The sequence below is a fragment of the Apteryx mantelli genome, chromosome 6, assembly GCF_036417845.1.
Source record: "Apteryx mantelli isolate bAptMan1 chromosome 6, bAptMan1.hap1, whole genome shotgun sequence".
Taxonomy (NCBI): Eukaryota; Metazoa; Chordata; class Aves; order Apterygiformes; family Apterygidae; genus Apteryx; species Apteryx mantelli.
This window is the reverse complement of record NC_089983.1, coordinates 24357431-24375470: the sequence shown is the minus strand read 5'-3', so window position 1 is coordinate 24375470 and position 18040 is coordinate 24357431. Positions and strand designations below refer to the sequence as shown.

The following is an 18040-nucleotide window of genomic DNA, read 5'->3' as shown; positions in this document are numbered from 1 at the left end:
AAATGATCGTATCATTAAAATAGCTCTTAAAATGCTTTCAAATGAAATCCCCAGTGTAAAAAAACCCAACTAAACAAAACCTGTCAACCAGCAACCAGTGATAATATTCATACTGAAGTGTAACATTACAAGCCTGTGCCTGATGTTTTACCTGCTGTGACTGCAAAAGTAGTACCTGGAAGATGTACTACAAGGCTAAACACTCTTGAAAGACAAGTAAGTATCTCTGCTGGCTGAACAGTTATCGTGTATATGAGACAGGGTCAGCTCAGGCTGCCTCTGTCACAGATTCTCCAAGTTGCTGTCTACTGAATCCCTTTCTCTTCTTTAGGATTTTTATACCATTTTACACTGGTGTTTTTTTCTTGAATCCTTGAGCTGCTCCCTAATCCTGTATCAATGATCTCACCTTGGTCTGCAATTTTACTTGTCTTATTTTGCACGATTCTGTTTTATATACTTTCTCACAGTTCTTTTTCACAACTCAGCAAATTCCTTAGAAGTCTGATCCAATTCTGTGTAACTAGTCTGTGTCAAAACTAGGCCCTGGATCACAGACAGCTGAATCCCTAGGATGAGGGTATTGGGGTTACACCTGAGGAGACACTAAAATATAATGAACGCCCACCTATTCTCCACCCTGACCCCAGCCATCACTAGTCTTCTGCTTTGGCCCAGGTGTTTCCAAAGACTGGCACACTATTTACACACAGTCTGAGCTGTTTTAGAGGTGTGTCATGCAACTGCTATTGAAAGGAAATACCACCTCAGCAGACCTACCAGCTTTCACAAATGCGTAATTTAGGAGGTCTCCTGGACTGCTTTGTTCACCGTTGGCGAAACATGCTGGAATTCTACTGCAGCAAGGATACAATAAAGAGTAAATAACGTGCTAACAGGAAACTAAAGACTGCAGAATTTACAATCTTTTGTTTCTAAAATTATAATTTTGGTTTTCAAACAGCAGCATTAAACTGCTGAGGAAAGGGCAACCTTTCCCCTATCAGTTTACACTGGTAATTCATTATTCATTACACAGAATTAGAGAGCTTAACTGGAGGTCTTTGAGAGAGGTCTTGAGCAATACACTTTAGAAGCTGCGTAGTTAAGATGCTGTTGGTTCTTTCCAAGTAAAAAAATAACTTGCTTTATAAAAAAGTTTGACAGCTTTTTTTTGGTTGTATTAATTTGTTTGAAAGAATATTGCAAACAATTTGAACATGGGTTTCAGGTTTGGAAGTTACAGCTGATACAGAGCTTTTTATTATTATCATTACTAATGCCATAATATGTTTGCTGCTGCAACCAAAAACTTTGTTAAACAGGTTGGTGATGGAGGAAGATTAGTTCCTGTGCCCAGTCTCAGTGAAGCTGATAAATACCAACCTCTGAGTCTTGTAATTAAGAAAAGAAAATGTCTTTCAAAAAAGTCTAAATTTGCTTCAACACCATTCACATTAAAAGACATCCTTCAAGGGGAGAAAGAAATTTCTGCGGGTAAGTTTTCTATCTTTCTTTAAAGCTGAAAAATGTATGTTTTTCAGTAAATACAGAACAGTAGTTATAGTTGAACCTTGTACCGGTAGTATGATGGTTCTTTAGCACATTTGTAAGAAAGTTCATCTCTGTTACTCATGTAATAAATATTTAGGAAAAAAGTACAAGTCAAATATTGATTGAAATACAAAACATGACTTTCTGGAAAAAGTGTGAAAAAATCAATTATATTGACAACCCTTTTTATTTTCTGTACTAATACATAACAACTTCAGTTAAGCCTTATGTTTTTTCAAAAATCACAAGAGATTCCTGATAAATGTATTAATGTATGTTGATTAATTGCTACTTAAAATTTGTATGTTTTAATATTCACCTTGCTCTATATATTCACTTTTGAATATCTATGACACAACTGAGTCAATGGTCTCAGTTCTGCAGTTATTTCATGCTTGCATTCCCTTGTGCTGACTTACTGAATTGGCCTCTACACAGGCCCAAACATTTGACAACAGCTATCTGACTGAAGCAATGGGATTTTCAAAAGTTTTTTCCATGTTTGTAATCTTTCTCATATATTTAAAGAATTTAACTGTGTTTAAATTGCCTTTGCTGTGAAATACCATAATGTTTGAGGAGATTCTATCAGAATTAGAAGCTGCAAAATTGAACTATACTGCCTGTATTTATTTCCCCTATTTTTCTTTGAAAAGTCCATGTAATTAATATCTACATGCTATATTTTCTGAAATATTTTCATTGCTTTATTTTCCAAAATAAAAAATAGCTCATTAAAAAAAAGAATTAAAAATTCTACTAAGACAAGGCAGTATGTGTACAGGAAGACAGAAATATCAGTTGACCCCACATACAGGTGATATCGGGACAAAAGCAAGATGAAAAATATTAGAATCCTGCTAATCCTATTAGTCCTACTACATTCAAGACAAGTCAGCTAGCTTACTTGGCTGAGTAAAACATTGCAGAATCTCATTAAAAAGTCTGAATAAAAGGTTGTAAAATCTCATTAAAAAGTCTGAAAAAACCTTAACAGTCTTTTCTGTAAAGGTTAGATGTCATGAGCAGAATGTACTATCCTTTAACATAAGGAAATAACTTTGTAATTGAATTTCCATTTTTTTGTAATAAATACAAGCATTTTCAATCTTCTCAGCATTATAAAAAATATATGAAACTTTTTGTTGTTAAAAATAAATAGGATTTATACTAGGTGATTTTATAATGTCACTTTATCAAAAAACCTTCAAAGAATCAAAAAGGATGGCATAAAACCCAGATTATCAAATGTATTTAGATGCCTAATGCCTGTATTTTATCTGCTCTATTCATATTAACATGGCAACCAACAAGTTCTTTTTTTTTTTTTCTGGTAGCATAACAGAAATATGTTGAAAGGTACAGGGAAAGCATTATAAAAATGCTTTGAAGCTACCCTTTTATTTTACAATAAATGCATGCAAACTTTCAAGTAAGTCAGAATTGGTCTATTGTTTTCCTTCAAAATAAACTGACATAGTCTCTGGAAACATTAGGTATATACCCTTACCATATGGAAAGTGTGGTAAGTCTTTCTAATTGTCGCATGTCAGGTAAAAGGCAAAATTAATGTTACTGGCAGGCCTAAGTTTCATTCATTTATTGCAGAAATGAAGAACAAATTTAGGTTCATTTGTACTACATACCTATACAAAATTCAGAAATCACTAACTTTATTTACATGGGAAATATTTGTAAGTAACTTAAAAAATTTGATTTGGACAAAAAAATAGAAAGAAGGAAAAATTACCTATGTAGTGCAAGTCTGCACAAGGAATTGTGTAGTACCAACGCCATACTCAAGTAATTAGTAAAGTGACATGACATCTACAGTGGCTAGGCTGGCTTTCAGTTTGTTCCTAGATTTGATACTCTGTGTGGTCTCCATGAAGTCATTTTCTTTGTGTTTCAGAGTCTCTGTCATTAAACCCAGACCACTGCTTATCTGCTTATACAAAGAAACAGCATACTTACCATTAATTCTCCTAAAGTACTTTCACCCATACATACACAAATATAGAAATAGCCCTAATCACAGTCACATGTCTAGGACATGTCACATGCAAGACTGTGGGCACAGCTCTGCTAATGAGAGGCACAGGAATCCCTTACACCCCTAACAACCTCTTTTCCAATTAGTCATCGGTAGTAACACTGATAACTAAGTGCACCATGTTGGTGTGAATCTCACATCAAAAGAATAAAGTTTCAGGTTAAGCACTGTAAGAACAGTACAATTTACTCTGTTTTTAAATTTATTCTATTAAAAATTTAAGATAATCATTGTCTACAAATGTAGAACGCTATATAAAAATACTGCATTCAGACTCTTCAATACAGTGACTATCTTCTTTTACTCAGGTGTCTCATCCTACCAGTTGCTCAACTATGAAGATAAATCAGATGTTTCGCTCAGTGGTAGAAGAGGAAATCAGATAATGAACGATGTTGGTTTTGATGTTGCTGGATCAGATTCTATTGCCTTTAAAGCTTCATTTGGCATAGTGACCAAACATGAGGTTGAAGTACCAACACTACTTAAAGAACTTAATACAAGGTTACATTATATATATTGTTTTCTGGTTCCATAATTAAATTTTGTGCAGTTAGGTTGAACCTCTGAACAAAATCACATTAATACAGAAATAGTTAGGTTTTGATTATTTTTAGGCAATCAATAACAGTCACAATAGTTTTTAAAGCTTCTTAAAGGTCTAAAGAGTCTCAGGTTAGATCACTGTGATTAGACACACGACCTTCTGCATAACAGAGGCTATAGACTTCTTCTGGATTAAGTCTTTGAATTACAGTGCATCCTTTAGGAAGAAAGGTATTAAATAATATCTAGAGAGGAAGAGTTCATCAAAACCCTTATGTATGTTATTCTACACTACTGAAAATTCAAAATTTACTTTAAATGACATTATCTACCTTCAGCTTTCAGAAATAGGATCATTCCTCTGCCTTCATCTGATGAACTGGAGAACCATATGTTGCCAAAATTATTGCCAGTGTAGGTACTTCAGGATTTTTTGAGGTTATTACTCAACCTTTCCTTTGAAAAGCAAAACAGATTTATCTGCTTGAGTTTTTTTCATTATGTGCTACGGTTCTTCTCTAAACACAGTCCAATTTTTAAAACACCTTTTTTGAACTGTGGACACTGAAACTGAACTCAGCGTTCCTGTAGTGTTGGTGCAAATGCCAAACTCATAGGTATATAATGCGTTTACTTTTAGGTGATATTCTTCTGTTTATATGTTCAAGGATTACTGCCTGGTCACCGTGTTGCCCCTGTGAATCCCAGTGTTGCATCCCAGTAAATTACTCACTGTGCATAGCTTGACATTTGGTATATTCAAATATATATTGCTTGCTTCTACTTATTTATTGAGTGGTGCAGGTCATTTTGTATCTGTAACCCTGTCTTGTACTATACTTACCTTTTCCTTTGTTTGTAACCTCCAAACATTATCATTAATAATTGGGGGTGTGTGTTCTTGTTTCTTGATAAAAATATTTACTATTACAAGACTAAAAACCAGTGCCTGTAGAGATCCTCTAGAAATGCACTTGTTTGATGAACATTCCATGTTTATAGTTACTTTTTGACACCTGTCAATTAGCCAGATTTTAATCCATTTAGTATATGCCAGCTTCTGTATGTATGTTTTAGTTTTCTAATCAAAATATTCTATGCTCAAATGCTTTATAGAACCCCAAAGTATAGCATTAAAGTTATTGCTTTTATTAATTGGACTCATAACTGTATTAAAAAAGATCTGGTTTCCATAAACCCTTATTGGCTGACATTAATTACATACCTCTTAAAAAAATCTATATTAATTAGTGTCTGTGTTGACAGTTACTTAACTGTACTTAAGAACAGTGTCAGGAGGATAGACTTATAATTTTCTAGGATGTCCACTTACCCTTTTTAACATTGGTACATTATTAGCTTTCTCTGAATTTTTTTGGTGCTTCTGCTCCCAGTCACTAAAAATCAACGTTAAGGTTCCTGAGACCTCCTCAGCCAGCTGTTTCACAGATACGAGACAGAAGTTACGGTGATTTACTGGTTTAAAGTTACTAATTATATTAGCTGCTTTGTAAATTGCTACTAATCTCTGAATTTCCTTCCTGCCTCTTGATTTTAGAAAAATAAATTTTGATCATTGTCTAGTTCATCAATCAAGAAAAAGTAGGATGGAAATTTTGTGCGTGGTCATGGAAAGTATTAGAACTACAAGGCAGTGCTCATTAACTGTCCATACTGGAATGCGTGGAGAGACAATGAGGGTAAATATGTTTGTCAAAGTTTTGTAACTAAAAAAAAAAAAAGTTCATCTTTATAGATGTTTATGGTTGGATTTAATCACATTTTTACTGATGTAATCTCTGAAAGACTCTAAAGTAAATCAATATTATTGCACTGATGTAAATTGAATTAGAACCTGTTTTTTATTAGTATTGCTTTTGTGAATGAGGGATGGGAAATTCATGAAAGGATGACTAGGCAATGAGCTATTGCTTTGAGTGAAGTCTCAGCAAAAATGTGGAAATTACTTCTTTTTACTTTCAACCTCCAATAAACATATCTTTCATTATTATGTTCATCTTCTATAACTCATTACAACTTCGGGTTGATATTAATACAACGGTCAGCGTCTTGCTCCCTGTTTTATATGCTCTTGAAAGTTCTCCTAGTCGTCAGTTGGCTTTGGACTGGGTACATGTCCTTTTATTTGAGGGTTGTGAGCGAGTTGTTAGAGGCAGGGGATATAATAGGGGGATTGGTTTCAGGTGGTCAGAGAGCTAAGGTTTATTGGGAATCAGGTCACTGGAAAGATAAAGACATGGAATTGACCAAGATTCTCATGCACACACGCAAGATTATCGGTGTGTTTGAATAATACAACTTACAAATCTTCTGAAGTTTGCCCATTACTAGTATTTATGAATCATTCACATAATTCTCAATGACCATGATGCAAGTTAGGTTACTGTCTCTTTAGCAAACTTTGTTAACATGCACAGTTGTTAATATAAAACTCCTTAGTTGTGAAATTTGATGTTCAATTTCAAAGGTTCCTGCTTGCATTACTATTCCCAATATATATAGTTAAGCTATTATTCTGTTTATTTTTTCATTTCAATTTGAAAATTTTTTTCTTTTAATACTTTTCTAAATCACAGTTTCACATTATTGAAGATCAAAATTGTAAAGGACGGGACAAAGCCATTGTTTTTCCTGCACATACAACTATTGCATTTAGTGTGTTTGAACTTTTTATTCATTTGGATGGTAATTTTGGTAAGTGACATGCATTACTGTAATTACTGCTATTATTTATAGAAGCCTGAGTTTTTAAAACAGTTTTTTTGATCTTGGTATACATAAGCCCCAATCCCATAAAATGCAATGCCTCTTCCTTAATTTTATGAACATAAGCAGTCTGACTTGAAAAGGGACACAATTCTTGAAAAGATAAACAATGCAGACATTAGAAAATAGTCTGTCATGGAAAGAGTTTTAAAAGTTAAGTATGACCTTTAAAAAATTTATCTTTTTTAAATCCCACAGTTGAATGGAACAAAAATAACGTCCTTACTTTCTGGCCTTTAAGGAACTGGCTCATAAGACCATCTGATCATTTTCACATAGAATGGGAAAGTAAAAACCCCAAGCAAAGAAGAAAGTACGCAGAACTTGCAAATCAAACCAATATTTTTTCTGTCAGGGCTTTAACTTCAGTCTCATAGATCATTACCACATTTGGTTATCTGAAGATATTTACAAAGAAATAACCCCAATTACTCAAAACAAATACAAAATTTTACATAGCTCCTATAAGTTATTCTTTTGTGGATAGGATAGACCTTACATATTCACATTATTTTTCAATATTTCTTATCATAGCCTGTAACTAATTAAATTGTAGACTATAACATTATCAGTGCTATCAATACTGTTTGTAATGATGCAGAAATTCAATTTTAGGGTTTGATCTAATTCTTAATAATATCAAATGTAAAACTCTCTTTTGACTTAAATAATGTTAGCTAAAGTTTAACAGCCAGCTTCACATGTACTTAAATACAGAGATCTCTGTGATAGTCAGTCAACTGTTACAGAAAATGCTTGACGCTATAGTTAACACTATTTTTTTTTTTTTTAATAGCAAAACCAGTAAGACATCATTTGGGAAATAGTTTTTATCTCTTCAGATGTATGCAACACTATTTGTTCTAGAAGTTGCAAATAGCTCCGTATCATTTGGCACACACAGTATCTGACTTCCGTGACAGAAACTCTGCATTTTAGAGCAGTTATGCTAAATTATGAGATACCTTTACATTTCTGTAAAAATTTTAAATATATTCCAAAACAGGCATAATTATGGGTTTAAAAGTAAGAGATTAATATAGTACAGTATTTCTTTACATTCATTTACATAAGCTCAACATCAATTTCAATTTTGGAAGTGTTTTGATTTTACTTTACCTTTGTGCAATGGTAGGTAGATGCATTAGATTTGCTAAAGTCATTGTCAGTGAAATAATCAATGAAACTGGTATTCGTATTTGCACAATTAAAGAGACTTCTCAACTGAGACACATGTGTTTTCAGTTCTTTATAATTAACCATCCATATATTTCACTGTAAATCTTTTAAGTTATGGATAGAAACTTGGGTGACACTTATTTTTATCTAAAAAATCAGTTTTTGCCGTTAATTCTGTGTTGAATGCGATCACTACAGAATTCAGAGCAAACCTTGCTTATGATTTTTCATTTTTAGTTTCAAGTAAGATTATGGACATGTTTCTCCTTCAGAAGTGAGACTTCCATTTATACGATGTTGACTGTCTTGGCCCCTTAACATGACCAGAAATTGAGCAAAATAGAAAAAAAAATCTTACCTAATGCGCTGTTATAAACCACTAAAGTTCTGAAATTAATTAATTGATATTCTATCTCATTGAATCTCTCCGTTGCATTTCATTCGGTGAGCTATTACTATGCGCAAACTTGTATTAGAAAGTGGTCCTATTCATTATAAACATTAGCAAAGCTCTATTTTATCACTGTAAGCTTTATAAACCTATTATAAAATAGAAAAACATATTATGGTAAGCTGTGTTGTACAACTAGCATTTTTCTATTTCATCTAAAAACTTTATAAAGATTTCTTCTACAAACTTACTTTTCTTTATTACAGAACTCTGTGTGACTCCAATTTCAAAAGGAGGATTTGAAAAAGAGAAATCTGGATCATCTTCACTGAACAAATTAAGGATGTTGAGGAATAATCTGTTTCATCGAAGTATGACATTTGATATTTATAACTAAATGTCTTGATCAATGCATGAAGCTTGTATTTTTAATTTTGTGTGCAAGATTCAACATATAATCAAGAGCAAATTTCATTAAAATGTACCTCATTTTAATTTCTTATCTATCAAAATGATTGTAAAGTTCTTGAAAGTTATATTGAGATATTCTGACTTTTTCACAAATAATAAATTTATGGTTTTGTTGTTCATTAAAACTCAAATCTTTTAAAAAATGTACGGCTGATGATAAACTGATATAGAGTTTTATACAATTAACTTCAATTAAAAATTAAACCTGTTTCATGTGTTTGCAGTTTACAAACAATATTGGGTAATTCCAAGTCATAACATATATACTTCATGGGCAAAGCCTTTATGATTAAGTAAGTTTATATATTAAATGATGTTAATTTAAGTATTAGAATGCACTCTTTGGGGTGTATCTTCACAGGGCAGGGAAATGGGCAAGATACCATCATAATTTTCTTTTCTCACTCTAACAGATACGAACACAATGTTCTGGTAAAACTAAGTCTTTATCACTGTATGTAACTATACTTTCTGCAGGCTGCCTCTGAAAATGTGCCACTCAAATTTGGGGATTTATTCACATGAATGTAGAACAAGATCCTATTTTTGAATACTTCTTGGTCTAAGTATTGTGGAAAGCTGCAAATTGGAGAGTGAAGATAAATCCTTAAAAAAAGATGCTCTGTTTAAGTGACCTTGCTCCAATTTATCCAGTTCTTAACCCAGGGCCTTTATGGTCTAAGCCTTCAGTGCTGCTTCAATCTGCTGTAAGGGATAGATCTTTGGGGGTATAACACATCTCACTTAGTTGTAGCTTCCCAGAAGTTTGTTGCTTAATCTAAACTAGTCCATCACTGAAGAGAGAGGAGAAAAGTAGTTCCAGAAGTGATTTCTTCCTGTGGTTTTTAGATGCTCAGAAATCTGGTAAGAGGTCAAAGTGGAGCCCTTCAAATTTTCTAAACATTTTGAGCACTGGCTGTTTTTTGTAAACACTCAAGCATAATTTGTAATCTTTGGAAAACAAAATAAGAAATGAAAAAATAAAAAGAAATTAAAATAGGAGAGTACTCAGCTGTAATTTAGCATCTATTTTTCAAGAGCTTGCCTCATGCCTATCTTTTTAGGTGCTTTTTAAAATAATAGTATTGTACAGGTAATACACAAAAATTCAGAGCGTCTTTTGTGAAGTTAAAGGAAAGTCATCTCCCAAGGCTTCTGATGGAAAGTAACCTTCGATGTGTAAAGCTTATAATGGTTTCATAAATCAGTTATTACGACCAGTAGATTAACAGATTGTTTTGTAAATAATTGATAATATAAACAATTGCTATGTTTGTGCATTCTTTTTCAGATAAAAGAGTAGTGGATACCATTGCTAACTCTGATACTTACTTGGAGGACCTTTTTACAGATTATTATGAAAAAGCTGCAAGCATGACTGATCTCTCTACAAGCTATCTCAGAGAAGGGGCTCATATCCGAATAAATTTACTTAATAACAACATCCCAAAAGGTCCCTGCATCCTTTGTGGAATGGGAAGTTCTAAAAGGGAGACAGTCTATGGATGCCTAGAATGTTCTTTTAATGGACAAAAATATGTACGACTGCATGCTGTGCCCTGTTTTGACCTCTGGCATAAGAGAATAAGGTAACTGATCTAGGTAAGTGCCTGTTGTTGCAGACACGGGCATAAATGTGCCACAATTTTTTCAAAATTAGTACATTTGACTTGAGTTCTTTAAATGTAAAATAGTGAAAGTGCAAAAAATTTTATTACACTACTGTTATTTCCAAATGATTTGCTTCACAAATACAAATAATGACTTTAATTACTCAAAAAAGCCCTAGTGCATTCCCTGACATTTTACTTTTCTTCTTTCTAGCACTTTCTCGTTTCATCATTCATGATAATTAAACATGGACTTTTAAACTAAAATTTATGTTAGATTATATGCTAGAACTTATTTATAAATAAGCTGTTTACACAAACTTGTTCTTAAATCCAAAGATGTTGCACCTTTATCTACACTGGTGTATGATGGTAAAATGAGAAAATGTGTTAATAATTTAGTGTTCTCATGAATGTTTAATTGAAGTATCAGATTAAAAAACATGTTAAAAAAGTTCGCTCAGTCTAACGTTTCATTTATAAAAGGGAACAACTAAACCTGGGGATAGGAGTTTCATATTAGGATGTGATTACCATATGTCAGTAGTTTGTTTAGATTACAAAAAAGTACCAGCCATTCCACATTTTGCATTTGGATTTTAGATTGTATCTGCTCTTGACTTTTGTGCCTGTTATGTGTTTAGAAAACATTTTTTAGCAGAAAATTTTTATAAAAATATTAGACCTAGATACTCGGGTGGGAAGGTTTAATCCATGGACCATAACTGCAAAAACTTAAGTTTGTGTTGTTGAGAATATATACGCTAGAGGGCACTGCAGAATAGAGTCTCAACAACCATAAACACACATTAGAAGTGCTATTGATGGGTATACTATCCAGCCTCTTCTCATGCTATTTTAAAGTGAGAAAACAATTGGTTTTTTTTCCTACCTTTTAGAATGATGTTAAAGATAAGCCATGTATGGAAGCCTTTTTATTTGTGCTGCCATTTTCACTATGTACATCTAATTATTACATGTTGAAATAACACTGCAATCACTTTTCTCACAAGAAATTAAAAGATGTTACTCAAGAGTTATGATGACACTCATATAAGAGAAACAACCAACTATCCAGAATTACTGTCTGATATTAACTGTAATTGTTCTTCGCATTTTTTCAATGTGAGGGAAAACAGAATCACGCCCAGATATCTACTCATGGCTATACAGAGCATCTCCCATCATGTTCAATCTCATTCAAATAAAACACAATCTGATAGATTTTCAACTTTGTGCTGTTGAATGAATTGGCTAATTTTATTATGAATTTTATTAAGATTAAAGTTTAAAAATTCACTTACAATACTGAATTTTCATGAGCACCAAATTATTCAACTTAGTATTACACCACAGAGGTTATTTTATGTTCCTTTAAAAACCTGTTTTTCTCTTTAAATTCTATAGACAGCATTCATTTATTCTAAGACTTTTAATAGTTAAATTTGCTGCATAAATCTCTAAAGCAGTAAATGGTAATTCCTAGAGAATCTGGCCTAAAAGCCAGCAGAAACCCTACAGAGTTTTAATAAATTTTCCCTCCTGAGAGTCTGTTTTCCCATTTTGTTCTACAGGGTATTGGAACTGATGAATACTTCTAACTATGTCAACAGGTATTGGAACCATTTTTTTGTGCCCGATAGGACAGAAACAACTGTTTTGATCAGTGATTTACACTGAGCAATATTGTAGATTAGGACATGACAAAAAACTAATAATAGATCATGCTATTTTCCAATTTTATTTCTTTCTGTTGTAAAAATCTATCACACATTTGACTAATTGAGTGTTAAAAACAAGATTTTTACAATCACCTTAAGAGATATAAAAAGATGCTATAAAAATGTAAAAAATTCTGTGACAAAGAATTATTTTGCAAATTTTTTAAATTCAATGTCCAGAAAACAGCCAAAGATTTTGTAAGTACTTAGAGTTCATCATGCTGATAGACATTGTACTCTTTTGCTGATATGAAACCATCTCCATCATGGTCATTCTTCTTGAATATATCAGCTAAGATTTCATCATGGACTGAGGGATGACGTTTTTTGCCATCTCTTGCAAATTCTTCCTTCAAATACTGGCTTATCTAAAAGAAAAGGAAAAAAACTGAGTTTGCTGCGTGTGTCACAAAAATTAGTGTATAGATACACTTCTAATCAAAATAACTTTATATATTCTAAAAAATCCCAATATTTCAAATTCCATAGCAAAACTTTGTCAAACCTCCCCAAAATGTTAAGCAGCCTTTAAATTTGAGGGGGTGTAACACTCATTAGCAGAGATAACAGAAATTTTCAAGAAGTGGCTGCCATTAAAACTTCTGGCACTTTCTGAATTTGTACTAAGCAATAATCTACATCCAAAAAGTACCATCATTTTTCTGGCAATTTAAAGAGTGTCAGAAGCAGAAAGAGTCCAGATTAATCTCTGGCTTGTTTCTCAGGAACACCAAGGACACAAACTGTGTCCAAGAAACTGAGTAAATATTCAGGCATTTTTTTAGTGCTGAGTTCTGCACTGTTTTGGCTTTTAGGCCAGGAGTACTCCACAGCTACCTTCAAGCACACTTGCGATATAAACATGACCTACTGTGACTGCTGTGCAGACAGGTAAGTTTGTTTCCTAGTAAGTCTGAGGCATACCATCATATTGAAGCAAACGTCAACATTGCACAGTGTAGTCTGTGTAAGTATACAAAAGCTTTACATGATAACTGAAGCAGCGGCAGCTCATGTAAAGGTAACAGTAATTAACTATATCTATGGTTTATAAATATGACCTATTCCAAATTAGTTACATCATATTACCTCAAGTTGAGAGAGCTTCTTGTCACTGTCCTTGTCTATTTGATTAAATGCTTCAACACTGCGTGGTCCCTTATTTACTGCATAAAGTTCAATCTCAAAGATCAATGTTGCATTGGGTGGAATCTTGCCCTGTGCTATGAATATAAAAAAAAAGCATTTAAGAAATAAGACACTGTGGTCAGAGATCACACATATGACAAATGCACACATAAAGTGTCTTATTTTTCTGTTATGGAACGTTGTATTAATATGCAGATCAATTTGGTAACAGAATGACAATCTAAACCCTGAATTTAAATATTACACAGATAGAGGGGAGGATTGTTTAGGTTCTGGCAAAACAAAAAATGCGACTGGTTGAACAGGTCACTGTTAAATAAAATACTTTTGAGAGAGATTTGGAAACAATATACTTCCCTGAACCAAAACTAAATTGCTCATATCGATTCAGATATTTTTTTAAATTAAGATATATACAACTTCAAGAAGGATTTGCATATCATGAAAAACAAATCATATTTCTGAAGTCCAGACCATTTTACATACTGTCATATGATGGGCTTCACACTGAGAGATTGACCCTAGACATATGCCTTTATTTAATATCTCCAATCTGATTTTGAAAGATTAAAGTACTAAAGCAATGCTCGTATGTAATTTTTGCCTGAGGGGACAAGCAGATAATATCAGGTTTTACAAACTTCCTATGAGATTACACCTATGGTTAAAAACATTATGCAAAATAGTGTTTTAAATATGCAACCTGTTAGAAAGAAGCAACAGAAAGCAAGTTCAGATTCGCAAAAAGATGAACTAGTGGATATTTTGTTTGGTCCCAGAAAAGAAACTATGGTAGGCTTCATTATTCTTGTGTCAAAGCATTATCCGATATCTGATGTAAAAGAAACTGCCTATAAACACAGGTCATTGTACCGTGCATCTGGCCATAAAATAAAATAAAATAAAATAAAATAAACCTCACACAGGATACTGAAAAAAACCAGGAACAAACTAACAGGGTGTAAAAATCAAGCCAAAACAGCGTCTAAAAATCATGCAGTGTACAATTAAAATGTAAACATGCAAGTTGCTTCTATCCTTAGCTAAAGCTAGTGAGTATGACATTGTAACCTCAGAATTTTGACAGAAGTTAATTTTGAACTTGTGCCCATCCTTCAAGCTGGAGAACAGGTAAAGAATCTACTTTGTTTATAAACAGAAGGCAAACAAAACTATTACTTGCACTTCTCATCTAAAATATCTATAATAAAGTGATAGGTTTCAGAGTTCAAAAGATTTTGATCTTACAAGCTTTAAATGTGTAGAAATTTTAAATATATCTCAATATATGCTATAGTTTCTACACTACTTATGAAAGAAAGATACAATACTAGAATTCAGTGCCAGTAGTTTTTAAGAATATACATACCAACAGGAAAAGATATGTAAAGACCTAAAAAGCCACATGCATCTTTTCTAATTCAAGATTAGGCAGGCATCTTCCCCAGCATGCAGAAATACGCTGAGACAGAGGACAGGAATGTTGTAGGAAAAAAATACTTTCTCGAAGTCCTACCTAGAACAAATCGTTACAACTAGTATTAGATTTTAAGAACACTTCTGTTTGGTACCAAGTGTTTTTCCTTATTGTTACAAGACTTGCTTATTAAACATTGTTTATGCTCAGAGGCAAAACTCATTGCTAGTAAGCTTTGCTGGCCGCAGTGGAATTGTATCACAGATGAAACTGGTTCATGGGATTCTGACACAACACCATTACGAAGTTATGACCATACAGCAGGAGTTACCTATTCATGGAAACTACAACACCCAAGTTAGAGATGAATTTAAAATATCTAAAATTAGAGTGCTGAAACAGTGCGTAAGACTAGGACTGGAATTATCTATTTTATCTATTTATTTTTATATACTGCACATGTAAGTATCAGAAATTCAACCCCCATTTCATGCATTGTATTATTGCAATTATTATGTAGTCATGACATTGTCCATTAACTACCCAGAATGTAAGCAGTCTTTTAAAGAAATGATTTCTAGTTAAACTGATTCAGTGGCATGCAGTGGATCATATTCCATTTTGCTCAGAAAATGCAGGATTTCATTAAAAGGTTAGGCAGGTAGCATTCACATAATAGAAAGTAAACATGAACAGAATATAATACAGTAAGACAAAAACTGCTTGTATGGATGCCAGAAAAAGATCTTCCTTTTGCTGTCAATTTTTGGCATTGTGGCAATACTCAGAGAAACATGTCAGGTGCCTCATAGTACTGAATTCTGATACAAACTGCAAGGCCTGGCTGTGGGTCTATGGTAAGGACTGCTCAAACTGCACAGGAACGAGCAGGATTAGGTCCCACTGAAGTCATCACCTTAAGCACCCTCCAAAAATAATGGTGGGCCAATTCTTACCAAGTCATTTACAATACTAAATGTTCATTTGAAAATGTAACTAAAACAGAGAAAAGACACGAAGTTCAGTATTAAAACTTTTCTTTTACCGTATCCTTGCTGTCCATATGCTAATGATGGAGGAATGGTCACCTTCCGTTTTTCTCCAGGACACATATTCATCATAGCAATATCTAACCCTTTTATGACTTGTCCAACACCCAGAACGAACCATTTTGGGTGACCTTCATTTTGCGTCCGACTATTAAAAAAAATTGTGAGTGGATAACAATGAATTCATTATTCATATATTTTTTAAGAAAGTAACTTTACTGTTAGCAGTCACACTAAAAAGATGCATTAGATTATTAAAACACAAATAGAGTAGAATGATATTTGAAGTACTAATGCTATTTTTCTGCTATGTCCATCATTCATTGAGGGTCAGATCTTGAGACATGTAAAATGCAACCTCCCTTTGAAATCAAAGAAAAAGTAAAAACCTGACTTCTTAAAAAAAGGGGGGGGGGAGGGGAGAGAAGAGAGAAAGATCCAGTCTTTCCGATCATACACACTCCACGCCAGAAACTTCATAGATCTGACAGTCACAAGGTGCTGCTGCAGAAAGTCTGGGAGAGGAGGAGTGCTGAGATCAAGTCACTGCTCAGAAGCGAAAATATCTTCAAGAGTTCTCACCACAGGGTTGTGGGATGGGATGGGGTGGGGTGGAGCACGCAGGCGAGCGTCATGGTGATCTGGCAGTCTTGGCTGCAGTACATACCACCCACCTCTCTGCGCAGTTAAGATGTTCAGTGTTTGACCCAGCTTCTGGTCATATGAGGTAGCCCCAGGGGGGGGAGCTATAGTGAGCTGTGCACAGCAGCACATAGCTCGAAAGTTAAAGTTACTGTATATGCTGTGTATTTTCCTTAGATCATACAAATGGGAGATGAATCAAGATTGTGTAATAAACTAGGCTACTGTCTAAAAGACTTGTCAAAATACGGGTAAGGAATGAGGCAGGTACCTAAAAGAGAGAAAAGCCTCTCCCATATAGTTCTGAGCAGGCGAGTCCTGCCTGACTAATAGGACACACAAACATTAAAAGTGAGGCATTGTAAAAATAAAGTTTTTGCACAAGAATTTCTGTGCAAAGAAAGATAAGGCAAACTGAAACAGCCTAAAGATGGATGGATGGGGTGAAATGAAGAGGCAAAAGCATAAATGCTAACACTGGGGCAAAGAAGAAGGCAGCACAGAGGAGGAGAAGGCAGGGAGGTGGCAGAAATATTGCAAACCACTAGTGTAACGTGGCTGCACTGCACAGTGCTATCTGTAAAAGTATAAAGTGTACACTGTACTCAAATTTCTGACAAAAATGCTCAGATTTCTCAGGTCAATCTATGTCCTTGCCAGTAGTTTCCCCCCCAAAATTGAGATTTGTCTACAGATTTCAGCACAGAACAAGGGAGGTGACAATCTGCACGTCTTTTTTCTTTTAGCAAAGGGGTTCTCCATTTTAGGTGCAATTACGGGTTCGCAAAGAGGTTTCTCAGTTCCCTGAGCTGTGCATGTCACCTAACGACCTTCAGGTTCAGACCTCGCTCTCACCTCGAGCAACCCAGCATAAGTGGATTTCAGCACAGGTATCTTTTTATCCTTGCTAAAACCCAGCACTTTCAGCGCTCGACTTACGAAACGACAAGCTGAGATGGGGAAACTGTTCAGGTTGCTTTAATGCAGTTCTCGTTTTGTTTCCAAGCCGCGTCCGGGCCGTGAAAGCACGGGGCGCTTCCGCCGGGCGAGGCAGGGCCGCCGAGCGGGGCGGTGAGCGCAGGAGGGCCCCGGCCCCGGCCCGGCCTTGCCCGCCGCTCCCGGGGCGCCCGGCGCCGCCCTCACCCACCTGCAGTAGAACCGGGAGCCGTCGCTGGCCAGGTAGCCGTCGTAGTGCGCGTTCAGCAGGTCGCCCTTCTTGCTCCGGGTGCTGCACTGCTCGGGGACGTGCAGCACCTCCACCCTCACCTCCTCCGCGGCCTCGGCCCGCGCCGGGGCCGCCAGCAGGCCCAGCGCCTGCCACAGCAGGAGCAGGCCCAGGCCGCGGCCCATGCCGGCGGCGCCCGCTCCGGCGGCGGCTGCGTGGCACTGTCCCCCGCCCGGCGGAGGCCCGGCCCGGCCCGGCCCAGGGGCCGAGCCAGCGCCCGCGGCGCCGCCCCCGCCCGGGACAGCC

At 35.2% G+C, this 18040-nt stretch overlaps 2 protein-coding genes across 2 annotated transcripts; one reads left to right on the top strand and one right to left on the bottom strand.

Moving 5' to 3' along the window:
• The first annotated feature begins 1289 nt into the window (after positions 1-1289).
• Positions 1290-11413, top strand: PJVK (pejvakin). Its single transcript, XM_013960738.2, has 6 exons — positions 1290-1497; positions 3916-4111; positions 5712-5853; positions 6751-6868; positions 8777-8881; positions 10273-11413. Exons 1-6 carry the CDS (start codon positions 1290-1292, stop codon positions 10572-10574), a joined length of 1071 nt encoding a protein of 356 aa, XP_013816192.1. The 3' UTR covers positions 10575-11413.
• A 900-nt stretch (positions 11414-12313) lies between these two features.
• FKBP7 (FKBP prolyl isomerase 7) lies at positions 12314-17972 on the bottom strand. Its single transcript, XM_067298995.1, has 4 exons — positions 17717-17972; positions 15924-16075; positions 13402-13535; positions 12314-12680 (listed from the first exon to the last, which is right to left on the bottom strand). The coding sequence occupies exons 1-4, from the start codon at positions 17917-17919 to the stop codon at positions 12519-12521; spliced, it is 651 nt and encodes a 216-aa protein (XP_067155096.1). The 5' UTR covers positions 17920-17972; the 3' UTR covers positions 12314-12518.
• Between the last annotated feature and the right edge of the window lie 68 nt (positions 17973-18040).